The following is a 16451-nucleotide window of genomic DNA, read 5'->3' as shown; positions in this document are numbered from 1 at the left end:
TGCGAGGTGTGAATCTTTTTTCGTGATTAAGAATCACATTTATTATGAAATATCTGGAATATTTCAAGAAATATATAATTATATATTATATCTACATATTTTTAATGGCTTATATACAATGTAAATTAATAGGAAAATTTATAGGTATTTTTACTTATTAATAAATTTATTATTTTTTCTATTACAAAATTATCATTATATCACTATTATTATGTTCATTCTTTGTCATGACTATGTTTCTCAGAGTATCTTAAGTATTGTTGGCACACCGCCTTGTATTACTAAGTGTTTATATTACATAATAGCAATTCTGAAGTTAAAAAAATCCAAAACTTTTATCACATATTCAGTGTAATAATCCGCATAATTATTTAAAACTTTTTATTATGCGTAAAACGCGTGATGAGGTCTAATGCCCATTTTGGCTGATCCGAAGGAACCATATGACCTGCATTTCGTACAAGAACCTCTGTTAAATTATCGACGGTTTTTGTGTAACCCGCTAGTTTGTCTCCAACCATCCATATTTTTCTCGGCGCTTTCGCATATTTGTCTGCTCCGGGCCACTTCAAATTTTTTAAGTAATTTTCCGTGAGTGGATACGCCACGATAATATCCAATTGTCCGTTGTAGATGAGCACTCTATAGTGCTGTAGAAGATCTGACAAGAAAAATACTATGGACTGCATGACGTCTTCTTTCAAATGTTCCTCGACGATATGGGTTTCGACGTGAAAAGTACTATTGCCCACATGTATAGCTCGTCTGACGTCAGCTCTCTGGATCCATTCGGACATCCAATCGGAGTCATTGCCATCTTTCACAAACAAATAGTTGAAATAATAGTCGAAACCGGTTAGATTGCGAAATAGAGATGGCGTGCCACTTAAATCGCCATTAAGAAGTGTATCAAATATTTCAAATGCCTCGAGATATTTCTTCTGTTTAATAAATTCGCGACCCTTTTTCTCATACACTTGGAATTGAGTTTTTCCATTTTCATCTATCAGTCCGAGTTGGTACAAATAATCGCTATACAGGAGTTGGTTCTCTGGATCACACAATCCGTTACCAATGGCTAGACCTTTTAAGTTAATTTTTGTCTCCGCCTTGATATTATAATCTTTAATGGCATGAGATACTGCCGGCACGTATTTCCCAGCATACGATTCACCAGTGACAAAGAAATCATTATTTTGTAACTCTGGGAATAACAGAAAGAATTGTACTAGGGCAGCATGAATGTCTCTTCCTACTTGTGTTTCGTTTTTAACGTATCCCTTATCATCATCAGTAAAACTATAGCCAGTGCCAACTGGATTATCAATGTATATCAAGTTGTGCGCTATATTCCATGAGTACTTTCGCATTGTTAGAGTTTTATTGGCAGTCACTATAAATGGACCGTTTTCCATAAAAAGGCCAAACATAGAAGTTGCTCCTGGGCCACCTTGCAGCCATAATATTACTGGTGCGGTCTTTGGATTGTGCTATGGCACACAAATAATGATTGTTTAATAATTTTAATCTTAATTGCAAATAAACTTAATTTATAATGGAGTAATATACAAGTTGATATATAATGTTTCCTTCAAAATAATCCATCGAATTTTTAATGCCGCAAGAATTATATAAATCATGAGTATTCATAAAAAAATGTGCTTTAAAAGATTACATGTAAATAAAATTTATATAAATATAAAAACTTGTCATATAAGATCAGCTGTTCAGAAAATTTCTCACGACAGCTATCCCAGTAAGTAAACTACAGTATAACTACATGTTAGCAAATTGATATGAATTGTGTCCGCATTAAACTCGTGTTTTTCCGACAAAATTTGTTGACATAACTTAGCAGATCGGCGGCAGAAACCAAGCAGAATCCATTGAACGCAAATTCTATATTATTTCTACCCTACACTTATCTCCTGAATTGCATCAAGCTGTATAGCAAGTCTACCAAAATCTGCTCGATTCTACCATCAATCTACTGTCCTGTCATATTTTGACAAATTTTGCTATATTTCTGCCAGTATTTTGCCAACAATATTATATATGCCAGATACTGTATGAAATCTATTAACTTTCGAAAAAATTTGTGTAGCAGACACTTTGTAAAAATCCATTTTCAACAGACTTGGTTGTATAGGTTAGGTTAGGTTACTTTATGTGCCAGGATTGCGAATCATTACTCACCATGGCTGGGAAGAACCAGAAGAAAAGATTAGAATTGTACTGTTTATTAACGGTGAGATAGCCCGAATAACTGCTAACATCGCCCATCTCTTTGTGTTGGACGACGGCCTTCGCTCGTGCCTCGTCGATCTTTCCATTTTCTATCAAAGGCGTCAAGAAAAGCGGCACACCAGCATCCTCCTCATCGGCGATTTCATACTGCGTCAATTTTGGATATACATTCAAATATCCACTCGTACTTTCGTGCGGTAATACGAGGAACAACGCGCTCAAAATTAGCACGAAAACGTTGTTCATGTTGCTGGGCGGCACGGTAGCAGTCACAACTGATACTCTATCTCGCCGTTTGTAACTGAGTACTTATAGGCTCAGCAAATGCGTCTGAATCCGTCTAAATCCGGCTTATCATGTTGATATACTGACATATCGCAGCAATATATTAAGCAATAGGTTTGTTAAATTGTGAATTGGAAATTTCCATAGGTATTGACCATTGACCTTCGGTTGCTTTCGTTGCCCATTCGAATTTAATGGAAGACCCAGTTCATTGTTATTTAACGCATTCTGTACTGGATAGATCGAGTAATGACGAGTAATAAATTGTTCAGATTCAAGTATGAGAAATTCTTTCTTAAAATATTATAGAAATCTAAGAGATTTATAAACGAGATTATATCTTCTACCATTTAAACAATGATAAAAATTCAACAATTGAATGACAACGGTGAAAATGAAACGGCGAAATATAATAATCATACGATTATTCTTTCACACGCAAGTAGTACGTGATGCCTCACAAAGCAAAAGAAAAGAAGCGATGTTCTTAACCAATCAATCTACTCTTTCATTGGAAATAATATTATGCGGGGTCTCTACAATGCGAGTCGTGGGTCGTGAGTCGTAGGAAATGGACCAATCACAATCGAATTTGAGGAGAATAATCGACTGTAATTGGTCAATTCTTGCGACTCACGACTTGCGACTCGCATTGTAGACCCCGCATTTTATTATATGTAAAAGATAATTGGCTAATTTGCTTATGCATACACCACTGGAGTCGCTGCTTCACCGTCGCGCATGCGCGAAAAACCCGGCTTGCCTAACAAACCGTGCAGTGTACGGTGTCGGGTGTGCGGCGTGCAGTCACGTCAAGTCACGTGCAGTGGGCAACAAGGCAAGTCTGGCATTTGTCGTTTGTCGCTCACTCCGTGATCAGCTGATCAACGATCAACCTGACTACAACCGATACGTTTCCTTTCCATCTGATAAGTCGCGTTGGTTTTTCTTTGAGGTTAGGCTCGTCTTTGGTTAGGAGCGTAGGCGCCTTCAACCTTGGTTTTGGGTTATATAGCGTAAAGTCGCGTTGGTGATCACGACAAGGTTAGTGCGCTATTTATTACATTTAATACCGGTTCTAAATGACTGCTGCTATTGTGTGTCGTAAATTTATATATATGTAGTATTAATAATTCTGTAACATTAATAATTTATTGTCATGATTACTCATGATTTATCATATAATATAATAATAGTACAAATTTTTGTTGTTGTTGATACGTCAAATTGTGCAACGAGATTAAAAATGTCAAGAAATATCAAAATAAGTTATTAATAATTTTGTATGTTTTTCTTACAGTTGCTGTAATGTGTCTATTGTAGACAAGCCAGATATTTACGTACGTCTACATACGGATATTCAAGATGGATGATTCCTTCTTGGAAGAATTGGAATTAATACCAAAAGAATCGAAAAAGCCATTTCAGAAGACATCTCAGCAACCGGATTGCCATGTAACTACTAGGCATGCTACTTCATCTCCATTACTTTATTTCTCAGAACAAGATGAGAGAGATAACGTTATGCGACAGAAAGAACATTTTATGATAACGGTTCCAACTGCAGAATCTGATATAAAGGTCGTAGACGGTAAAGAGTCTTCTTCGAGAAATTCCAAGAAACAATCCGATCAAAATGCGAAAAGACATTCTGCGAATGTGAAAGCGTCAGAGAGAGCTGAGAAGATTGCGGACAGTAAAGGAAAGCCTGTAGAAATGATAATAAAAATGAAAAATAATGATCAGCAGCGTGTTAGCGGAGAAAACAAAATAAAACTTCACGAGATAAAGTATTCTAAGACATCTGAAAATAAAGATAGTAAACGACGTTCAGGATCGCATAAAGAAATCACTCATTCTACAACTAGAGAGACTAAACGTTCCCTTGATTCTTCTAATAACAATTCTTCAGATACTTCCAGTAAAGAAAATAGTCGTCCCTCAGATGCTTCCAAAGAGGTTGGTTCTCACAATTCGACGAAAGAGAAGGAAAAGTTGACCGATAAATCGAGAAAATCAGGTTTTAAAATACAAGATCAAGATCCAGTTGTTTTACTTAATGCTATTAAGGAATTGATAAGCACGTATACCAAGCAGGAAAGCACAAAGATTCTACGCGCTATGCAGGAGCTACATATAAACTCCCAAGCTACATTGATAAAAAATCTCTTGAACCAAACAGATGATCTGGTTAAAGAAATGCATCCCAGCAAGGAGTCTGCTAGAATGAGAGCCCTGATTGAGGAGAATGAGCAGTTACAGCAGGAGTTGATGGCTTTACGAATGCGAAACGAAAACCTGCAGAATAAATTAGAAGAGCTTGAATTTTTGAAACAGGAAAATGCGATCTTGAAATTGAAATGCAACGAGCTAACTCAGACATAATATCGAACAATTGCGTTGAATATTGGACCATGAAATATATCGAACATTTGCTTTAAATATTGGACCACAAAGTATTTTAAAATTTTATTTTTGCACAAAGTGCTATTTAGGACGTTATTATATATATTTCTTACGCGAAAACTGCCAATAGAGATTACACTTACTAAACTATTAATAGTCGTATTTATTTTTATCTAATCCCATAATAATATGATAATAAAATAAAGATGATTTAATTATTAATATATATAGTAAAGTAAGTGTCCTGACCGTCCTGACTTATTAAAAAAAAAAATAATAACATCGATGACATTATATATCGTTAAAATAATTTATTTTTTAATAAAAATGTTAGATACTATCTAATTCTTAGATGTATGTTCACTATTTTTAGAGTTTATCCTATAATACAATTTTTGTAATATTTAATAAATGAGTATATTTACTTATAAAATTTGTTTTTATGATGTCAATTAGCGCCGTCTTCCTGGCCGCTACTCTGGCGGCCAGTTGGTTGCTACCGGCCTCTCACATTCTGCACTGGCATTGCCAGACTCATCATATCGCCTGCCTAAGCGATATTCTCATGGCCATCATTCAGCTCGCCGGGGATTCCCTTCATGGTGCAAGTTGCAAGGCGCTCGCAATCATGGCGCACTTCTTCCTGGCTGCTTTCTTCTGGCTGAACACGACGTGCTTCAACATCTGGTGGACGTTTAGGGATTTGCGACCAATGAGCTCGGAGAAAGGTCAGGAGACCCTCAGACTCAGGGTCTATGCCTGTTACGCCTGGGGTGGGCCCTTCCTTGTCGCCAGTCTGGCCGCGCTTCTGGACCATCTACCACCTCAACTGCAGTACACGTTTCTGAGGTCCCGCTTCGGCGAGAAGCAGTGTTGGTTCTACGGTGACATGGAAATCCTGACGTACTTCTTTGAAGTATTCTTTCGTATCGAATTTGAATATAATTTCATTCTTGGACGTTCACGATTTTAGTTGCTTGAATTTTTAAAGATATATTTAGTGTATTGAAAGATTTAATTCCAGCATGATAAAGTATGTTCATGATAACAGTCCCAAGTGCAGCATCTGATAAAACCGTTTCACATAATGATACAGAATCATTGAAGAGATGCAAGTATGCACTTTACAATTAATCAATATCTACCCCTTAATCGGAGTATGTCTTTCATGTAAGAGTCATCTTTCATACAAGAGTTCTTACAATTCTTAAAATTATTTTTGTGTTCCCTTTAACAGGGATACCTACAGAATAAATTGAGCTTGAAATTTGTAACAGAAAATCCGACTTTGAAATTGAAATGCAACCTCCTCTTAAAGAGGAACATGTGGGGTGATCGGGATCGACCTCATGATCCTTAGCATACTAATTCATCGCGCTTACACTGAGTTACGAGACACCCCAGCAGCAGACACAACTGTTCTTCTTCTTCTTCTTCTTCTTCTTTCAGATTGTTGGCACTGGGTAGTACTTCACCCAAAAGCCATAAACAGGTTTAATTGGTAATTTTGAAACTGGGTGTGTGTGTGTGTGTGTGTGTGTGTGTGTGTGTGTGTGTGCGCGCGCGCGCGTGCGTGCGTGCGTGCGTGCGTGTGTGTGCGTGTGTGTGTGGTAATTTTGAAACTGGGTGTGTGTGTGTGTGTGTGTGTGTGTGTGTGTGTGTGTGTGTGTGTGTGTGTGTGTGTGTGTGTGTGTAATACGTACACATAATGACGCGCCGTAGTTCGTATAACGATGGGAATAACAGTGCATTATGACGCGACAAACAGTTTTACATCGAATTTAACACTTCTGTGTTTAATCAAAAACCACTTTATCCCAGAAAAACTGTGCAGATGCATTAAAAAATTTTATATCTTTTTATTAACTGTACTAGGCTACTATCCCTATTTTTTGTATACGTGTTACTCTCATGAAACTGGGAGTACTATTATCTGTACATATAATCTCAGCAAAGTATAAATATTTTTATCTTTTCTTTTTTTAAAATTGAAATACCTAAGCGAACAAAGCTTTATTTTGGAACCATAAATAGGGAAAGTTATAAAGGCTTAAAGCGAAGGAGAGAAGGAAAATTTTCCTTTTTATATAGCCGGAAAAATCATATTTTAGTAAAAAATATAAAACTTACTTACGTTTAAAAAAGTTTAAAACAACCTACAGTATTATAAAATATAAGGTTGTAATATATTATTGAAAAAAATGTTTTTCTAGAATTAAATATAAAACTGCAAAGGGTTAAGTATATTTTAAAATTTCTTTAAAAGTTTTGTAACTTCATGGATAAAGAAACGTTTACACAAAAATACATATTAATGCGCTTACTCTTATTCATACTGTACTAATATATTTTGTAGACAAGTCATTAAAACATAAAATTAAAAAATTATCTTAAGTATTAATTATTGGTGCACATTGTTCGCTTAACATCGAGCGATGCTTCTCGCATCGTGAGTTAAAAAGAAAGCATCGAGAACAAACAAATTAAACATACGTATTATTAAAGGGAAGGCGATATTTGCATCTTACACGTTTAGTTAATTCGCAAGTAATGAGATGATACGTGTATAATTCGATATCTCTTGAATCTCATTCCTCAATGATGCTTTTCGTTTGAATTCGTATAATTCAGGAGAGATTTTAAAACATACACGCAAGCAACTTTTTATAAATGGTGTACATAAACTTTTAACTGATGTTTCGAAAGACACATATTTTATCATTAGTTCGTTTTCTCCGCTTAAAGTATATAAAATATAACTATTAATAACGCTTTGATCTAACATAGCACAAAAAAATCTCATAGGCTAGCGATTAGACATTCGTGAAGTAGGTACTGTATTCACGAAATGCTTGGTCAAATGTGTTGATGCCTTCTTTAGTAGAATTATAAAATTGAATGATATCTGATTCTTTTCTAACATCTACATCTCCTCGTAAAGAAGACAATATGATAACTATTTTATTTCTTTTCGGACAATTAATATGAAAGTAATGAAAGTAAATTTACTGCAATTAATGATTCACATTTACTTTATGCTAATAATATATTAGCATCATAAAGAAAACGTGAATCATTAATTGCAGTGAATCTTTTAATATTCTTTGGTATCTCTCTTTTTTTGCTTAAATTGTCTCTATCATACTAAGTATAAAGTTATTTTTCATGTTTTGCACTAGAAGCACTGAAGTGAATCATTTATTACAAGTAAGTTTTTTTCTTGTTTAAGTGTGGAGAACTCACCACCAAAGTACAAGTATTTCTGTAAATCACCCTGTACATAAACACGCGTCGTAGTTTTATGACGATGGGATAACAGCGCATTATAACGCGACACACAGTTTTACATCGAATTTAACACCCGTGCTTACTTCAGTATTACAAAACTTCACAGTATTGCAGTCACTGTATTGTATTGCTCATTCGGAAAACAAAAGACAAAATCGTAACAATGCCTCGTTTGAATAAAAATTAGTTTGCGCAAATCTCTGCTAACACACACACACACACACACACACACACGATAGGCAAAATCCGACCAATAACCTCCCCGTAGTGTTCATCAGGTAATACTAATGTTGGCGGTGATTGAATGCACAAAAATGCATAGGTAACTTTGATAAGCCATAACTCGGCGAAAAAAAATCGTACGGACTTTATTTTTTTTTAATTTGCAGAGAAAAGTCCATATTTTACGATGGTTGCCATGGTAGTTACGAAAAAAATTCATTCTACTCCGTAGAATGTGTCAAAGTATGCAATTTTTTGGAGACGTAACACGTCTTTACTTTTGGAAGAACGGCGGGAAGGGGAAAGGCTAAATTCAAAATCTAACAATGGTTCCTTAAAGTACAGACTTTACCCTTTAAAATGAAAAAAAGTCTTTCAGATATGACAATTTTTCGCGGAGTTATGCTTATTTGAAGTTGGGCAAATTTTTGACGTAAATTTTTGTTGCGATAATTTTGTTGCCCAGTGTAGATCGGCTCTGATAATTTACGAACATAATAAGAAGGCATAGACTTTTGAGGTCTCTTATCGTCTTTTCCAACGTGGGGAATAGCATTTATCATATAATAAGTGTCTGAATCGTTCATCATAACAATTCTAAGTCCCAGTTTTTCCCGTTTAGTACCCATTTTAACACATTTAAAAGGACATTTACCGTGAAAATTTACTAACTGCTCGCCTATTGTCACATTTTTACCCGGCGAATAATACTTTGTACAATTCGATATAAATAAATCCCAAAAATCACGAATTGGTGCTAAATTATCATGTTGGCGACGTTCTTGACGTGTACTTTTATCATCGAACTGTAAAAATGTTAATAAATGTACAAAACGTTTTCTTAACATGGTTGAGCTAAAGACAGAGGTGATGATTCCCATAGTTTTTCTAAATTACTAGAATTTTCTTGTAATCCGCTAAAGTATAAAATTCCAAAATAAGGGCTTTTAATTCCTCGAGATTAATATATCCTAAATAACCAGTATAACCTGCTCCTTTCTTATAATCTTCTCGTTTTCGTGCAATCTCAGCATTAGTAGGGGAGACCGGGGCTCGTTGGCACCGTTTTCACAATTTCGGCATTTGAGCCTTTAAACAACTAATTTTTATGATTAAGCAGTACTAATATGATAGAGAGAACCTTTCTGTACATTTTCATGCCAGGAACGCTCCTGTATACTGTATAGTTTCTTTGTAATAAGTGAAATACGAACATGCTGCATTGCCCCGATAGTAGAGTAAGTTGGCTATGCGATAATAGTCCATGTTAAATTAATGAAAACGTAATAGAAACACAAAATGGGTAATAGATATGTATTTCTTGATAAAGATTGTATCTTTTTAAGTTATTTTGTAATAATCGAATAGCAAAATGCTGTTGCAGAAGAACAATTGTAAACTATTTTAGATATAGCTTTCTTCAATATAACAATATTAATATAAATATATATCTAGCTTCTATCAGCATTGTAGGTAGCAAATCACATTCTCACACAAGTCTCACGCGTGCGGCAACAACAAGTCAAGCTAAGCATGCCTTGATATGAGCCAACATACCCCATCCCTACATACGTTTGATTTCAGTCATTTTCTTACAATAAATTACTGTTGTTCCTCAAAATGACATGTCGTATAGTAATAGAAACTTTTCTTTTAACGAATAATACGTTACTTTGATTTACTTCTCAAGCTGAAGAGCATTAATACGATATTTTGAAACGCTCGAAAATTTACTTGCCACCTCTTGAATTAGAGTTTTCTCTTTTTCTATTGTAATACTTGTTTGATTTAAATAAAACTTTGGGAAAAGCACCTATACCATAAAAGAGATATTTTGTGATAACTTTTCCATTATTTATTTCGCTATAAATACATAAACGGGACGCATTGCCAACTTGCCTCTTGTGCCAACGAGCCCCGGTCTCCCCTATATTTGACAATTATACTTAGCATTTCGTCAGTAAAAAGGAGAGACCATACTTCTATTGGAGTACCCTTATCCTTCGCATCGCCCAACACTTCAGGTTCATAATCCGATACTTTATCTGCTTCTGTTTCTTCTTCTTTCGTCGGCGGTTTAACGGACCATTTAAAGTAGTTGGCGCTATACATAAAACGATTCGCCAAGGATTCAGTTCCTCGCATCGACGTATGCGCTGCCTTTTCTTCACTTTCAGCCTGTTGCTCTATGTTTTCTACGATGTCACATGTTTCTTCTTCCGATTCGATAGCGTTTAATTCTTTAACATTATCTTCTTCTGAGGAACTTTCATTACTTGCCAAAGATATAGTTTTTTGCGTCGACGCATGCACTGTCCCTTCTTCTTCACTTTCAGACGATAGTTCTACGTTCTCTACCATATCATATGCTTCTTCTTCCGATTCGATATCACTTAATTTTTCAACATTATCGTCCTCTGAGGAACTTTCGTTATCGATATAGGTTTTTTAGGTTGAGTTCGCAACTGCTTTTGCATATCTTTCTTCTGTTCGCCGCTGGGCGTTCCCATTGCTGACTAAAAGTGATTGAAGATACTAGTTCATATTACAAATATAAAATATTATTAAAAAGTAGGAACATGCATAATATAACAAAAATATAAATAAGTTACGTTGACAAAATATTGTTCTTTTGATATATATGTATACTTACTGGATAAAAATGCGACGCAGTTACTTTGATCACGTTCGTGAAATCGAGCAGCGTCGATTTGGCATTGTCGTTATAACTGCCACTTCGGGAGAGTCAAAACTCTATTCTCTTCCCACCACAATAAGGCAAAGATATCATTAGTGAAATCGTATGAGATACCAACCGATAAAAGTTTCTACTCGAGTTTCTCAGGGTAGTAACCTAGTGTTAATTCTATATATTTTTTGGGTGTAGACTAGTGTAGAGATGAGCGCACCATCTAGGCGTGCAAAATATATAAAAAGATACAGAGTATGAGGTAACGCATGAAATACATTTAAATGATGATAGCAATTTCTAGTGCGAGAAAAGATACGTGTGATTAGAAATCGGGAGATCTAGAAATGGCGCACTCATCTACATTAAACAAACGGACGATTTAGAATGGTTAAACCGATCAAAAATACGCAAAAACATCAGTGCATTATCCCTATTGGCAACGGGAAAGTTATCGCTAAAAGATATTCTTTTTCGAAAGATATCGAGTACTATAGCTTAATTAAATAGAATTAGTTATTAAACGTAGCACAGAAGGCTTTTTTTTGTACAGAAAATTCATTACGGCCAATAAAATATGACACCAAAAAATGTCTTTTTTTAAATTCGTAATAACAATATAATATCAAGATACATAATATTAATCTGCCACTAACGAATGCTTTTTGACTATTTTTAGTCTGAGTAATGTTGAATTCAAGTTGTTACAAAAACTTAAATTAGGTAGAACTTTTCCAAAAAAATTCTTGCCAAGAGGTTTCAAAAATGTCGTAATTTTCAAAAGAATTTTTATAAATTTTGGTATTTTATTAAAAAAAAATGACGAACTATACGAAATACGATTTTTTGCTCTTTAACATCGTAAAACACAACTTTAGACTGTTCAGAAATAAAAAAACCAAAATATTATAATATAAATAAAGATATATTGTATTAGAATGACACATATTGCATTAGAATTATTAAATATATGCATGTTATATTTAATTTCTTAAAAGTGTTTCTATTTAACATGGAATATACTAATTATTTAGGCAAATATAAAAAAATACAAAAATAATTAAAAATAAGTCATTAAAAAAAGATACAGAATTAATAACTCTAGATTAATACTCTTGGATCCGGGAAATTCGAGTAGAAACTTTCATCGGTTGGTACTCAGGTAATAATAATGATTTCTTTGGCTTGTGGTGGGGAGGGAACAGAGTTTTGATTCTCCCGAAGTGGCAGCTATAACGATAATGCCAAATCGACCTCAGCAGCGAAAACGAAAACATCTTAAAAGTGTTTATAGATTTCACGAACGTGATCAAAGTAACTGCGTCGCATTATTATCCAGTAAGTATACATATTAAAAGAACAATATTTTGTCAACGTAACTTTATATTTTTGTTATATTATGCACGTTCCTACTTTTTAATAATATTTTATATTTGTAATATAAACTAGTATCTTCAATCACTTTTAGTCAGCAATGGGAAGGCCCAGCGGCGAACAGAAGAAAGACATGCAAAAGCAATTTCGAACTCAACCTGAAAAACCTATTGATAACGAAAGTTCTTCAGAGGACGATAATGTTGAAGAATTAAGTAATATCGAATCGGAAGAAGAAGCATATGATATCGTAGAGGACGCAGAACAATCGACTGAAAGTGAAGAAGAAGGGACAGCGCATGCGTCGACGCGAAAAACTATATCCTTGGCAAGTAATGAAAGTTCCTCAGAAGAAGATAATGTTGAAGAATTAAGCGCTATCGAATCGGAAGGAGAAACATATTACATCGTAGAAAACATAGAGCAACAGGCTGAAAGTGAAGAAAAGGCAGCGCATGCGTCGATGCGAGGAACTAAATCCTTGGCGAGTCGTTTTATGTATAGCGCCAACTACTTTAAATGGTCCGTTACACCGCCGACGGAAGAAGAAACAGAAGCAGATAAAGTACCGGATTATGAACCTGAAGTGTTGTGCGCTGCGAAGGATAAGGATACTCCAATAGAAGTATGGTCTCTCTTTTTTACTGACCAAATGCTAAGTATAATTGTCAAATATACTAATGCTGAGATTGCACGAAAACGAAAAAATTGTAAAAGATTATATATATCTTATTTATCAGATATTAATCTCGAGGAATTAAAAGCCCTTATAGGAATTTTATACTTTAGCGCATTAGAAGAAAATTCTAGTAATGTAGAAAAACTATGGAAATCATCACCTCTGTCTTTAGCTCAACCATGTTAAGAAAACGTTTTATACGTTTATTAACATTTTTACAGTTTGATGATAAAAGTACACGTCAAGAACCTCGCCAAAGTGATAGATTAGCACCAATTCGTGACCTTTGGGATTCATTTATATCGAATTGTACAAAGTATTATTCGCCGGGTAAAAATGTAACAATAGGCGAGCAGTTAGTAAGTTTTCGCGGTAAATGTCCTTTTCGTGTTAAAATGGGTCATAAAAAGGAACAAGTGGGACTTAGAATTGTTATGATGAACGATTCAGACACTTATTATATGATAAATGCTATTCCTCACGTTGGAAAAGACGATAAGAGACCTCAAAAGTCTATGCCTTCTTATTATGTTCGTAAATTATCAGAGTCGATCTATGACAGTCACAGAAACATTACTTGTAATAAACGTTTCACTTCAGTGCCTCTAGTGCAAAGCATGAAAAATAAATGTTCGCTTAGTATGGTAGGGACAATTCGAGCTAAAGAAAAAGAGATACCACTAAAAATGAAAAATTTCACTGAAATTAATGATTCGCGTTATCTTTATGCTGATAATGTGACATTACTTTCACATTGTCCGAAACAAAATAAAATAATTTTAGTATTGTCTTCGTCTTCTTTACATAAACGAGGAGATGCAGTTGTTAAAAAAGAACAAGAAATCATTGAGTTTTATAATTCTACCAAAGAAGGCACTGACAGATTTGACCAATTATGTTTTGAATACAGTACTGCACGAAAGTCTAATCGTTGGGTGATGAAATTATTTTTTACTATGTTAGATCAAAGCTTTACTAATAGTTATATTTTACATAATTTAAACAAAAAGAACAACACAAAGTTAACAAAATCTGAGTTTTTTAAAACATTAGCTAAACAATTATACATACCACATATAAAAAGACGTTTATTAGGGAGTCGTCAGGGAATCCCCGAGAAATTACGAAAACTAATGGAAAGCGTTGTTAAGGGAGAAAATAGCGAATCATAACACATATATGATCCCCTTACAAATTAGATAAATGTGTAAAGTGCAGATAAAATCCTGCCTTTAGTGATAAGAAAACTCGATTTATTTGTCCTCAATGCAAGAGACCACGATGCGAGAAGCATCGCTCGATGTTATGCGAATAGTGTGCACCTATAGTTAATATTTAAGATAATTTTTGTTAATTGTATGTTTCAATAATTTGTCTGCAAAATATATTGTTATAGCATGAATGAATAAGTGTATTACATGTATTTTTATGTAACCGCTCCTTTATCCAAGAAGCTACAAAACTTCTAAGAAAACTTAAAAATGTACTTGATCCCTTGCAGCTTTATATTAAAATTGTTTAAATTCTAGCAAAACATTTATTTTCAATAATATTTTAATTTTATGTTTTATGATGCAGTTAGCCGCTTTAAAGCTTTTTTAAACGTTTCAGTTGTATATCTTTTGCGAAAAGATGATTTTACTGGCTATACACATAAATTTTCCTTCGCTTTAAGCTTTTATAACTTCTGTCCTCTTTATAGTTTTCCAAAATTAAACTTATATAGTTCGCTTAAGGATGTTTTACCTATAGCTATATGTAGTATAATTTTGTTTTCTTGATTGAAGACTTTGCATGTATGTCAAACAACTCAAAATTTTTTATATGTTAGAACGGATTACCGTTAACAGTTTGAGTATGATTTTTTGTTATTTAAATAATTAGTATTGTTTAAACAATTAAAAAAATTTTTTTGTGGCAAAAAATTTTGAAACTTAAAATACAATATCAATGATGTATGTTTTACACATAAAAAAAGTTTAAGAAATATCTTAATGGTTTATTTATGTTTTATTTATATTTACACACACACACACACACACACACAGCAAAGTGTCGATTCTCTATAAGGGATAATGTTAATTTTATCAACTTTGAACTTAAATAACTCTTAAATAACTTTAAAATTACAGAGTATTTTCAATTTAATTTAGAAACAATTTACAGCACTTTCTGAATATATTTGAAATATCTCCAATACATCCTTAATTACAATAACTTTTAAACCAGTAAGAGAATTGTGCTGAAATTTTACACAGATACTTAGACGTAATAATAGAACAATCTATGAAATTTTTTGATTTTTGGTAATGCTTTGAGATTGTCACACATACATCCTTAAGTTTTGGTATTTCGATTTCTAAAAAAGAAGGTAAAAAATATTAATGTTTGCTAGAGATATGAACAGATAAAGATATTTCCAGATTCATAGTAGTAATGGACGTAGACAAGAAATAGGGATAGAGTAACCTAGGGTTAATAAAAAGATATATAATTTTTTAATGTGTCTGCACAATTCTTCTCCTGAAAAAGATTTCTGATTAAATACAGGAGTGTTAAATTTGATGTAAAACTGTGTGTCGCGTCATAATGCGCTGTTATCCCATCGTCCCGTCACCACGACGCGTCTTTATGTACAGGATGATTCACAGAAATACTTGTACTTTGGTGGTGAGTTCTCCATCACACTTAAACAAGAAAAAACTTACTTGTAATAAACGGTTCACTTCAGTGCTTCTAAGAGCAAAACATGAAGAATAACTTTATATATAGTATGATAGGGACAATTCAAGCAAAAGAAAGAGAGATACCAAAGAATATTAAAAGATTCACTGCAATTAATGATTCACATCTTCTTGATGCTAATATATTATTAGCATAAAGAAAACGTGAATCATTAATTGCAGTGAATTTACTTTCATTATTTTTATATTAACCCTTAGCTGGCACTGTGGGGTATTAAACGCTCCAGCCTAGTTCAGCTCTAATTTAAACCCCCCTATAGTACGAAAATGGTACTTGTGGCACCATGTCTTGTTAGTTCGAAGAACCCTTTTCCTCCTGGAGTATAGAGCGTAATTTTAAAAGCGTTAATGTAACTGTGACAATCGAATGAAATGAATCGGGGCCATCAGGGACCCCAGTGTGCCAGCTATAATTATTCAAAGAATTTTTTCCTGAGATTTTTTTCCATTGGGTTTCGTCATCAGTGTGTAGTAGAAAAAGATAAGTCCATTATGTTGTACAATGTTCAATTTTTTT

The 16451-nt window shown here is 34.0% G+C and overlaps 2 protein-coding genes across 2 annotated transcripts; one reads left to right on the top strand and one right to left on the bottom strand.

Moving 5' to 3' along the window:
• Positions 1-145: 145 nt before the first annotated feature.
• On the bottom strand, positions 146-2877 carry LOC139781129 (venom serine carboxypeptidase). The gene is made up of 2 exons (XM_071719955.1): positions 2197-2877; positions 146-1490 (listed from the first exon to the last, which is right to left on the bottom strand). The coding sequence occupies exons 1-2, from the start codon at positions 2491-2493 to the stop codon at positions 372-374; spliced, it is 1416 nt and encodes a 471-aa protein (XP_071576056.1). The 5' UTR covers positions 2494-2877; the 3' UTR covers positions 146-371.
• Positions 2878-3309: 432 nt separating this feature from the next.
• LOC139781132 (uncharacterized) lies at positions 3310-5160 on the top strand. The gene is made up of 2 exons (XM_071719958.1): positions 3310-3576; positions 3833-5160. The coding sequence occupies exon 2, from the start codon at positions 3898-3900 to the stop codon at positions 4915-4917; it is 1020 nt and encodes a 339-aa protein (XP_071576059.1). The 5' UTR covers positions 3310-3576; positions 3833-3897; the 3' UTR covers positions 4918-5160.
• The last annotated feature ends 11291 nt before the right edge of the window (positions 5161-16451 follow it).

Source organism: Temnothorax nylanderi, unplaced genomic scaffold (assembly GCF_030848795.1).
Source record: "Temnothorax nylanderi isolate EJ_2023f unplaced genomic scaffold, tnyl_v1.0 TNYL_tig0317_pilon, whole genome shotgun sequence".
Lineage (NCBI taxonomy): Eukaryota > Metazoa > Arthropoda > Insecta > Hymenoptera > Formicidae > Temnothorax > Temnothorax nylanderi.
Note: the sequence above shows the minus strand (reverse complement) of the source record. Positions and strands in the feature narration are given on the sequence as shown.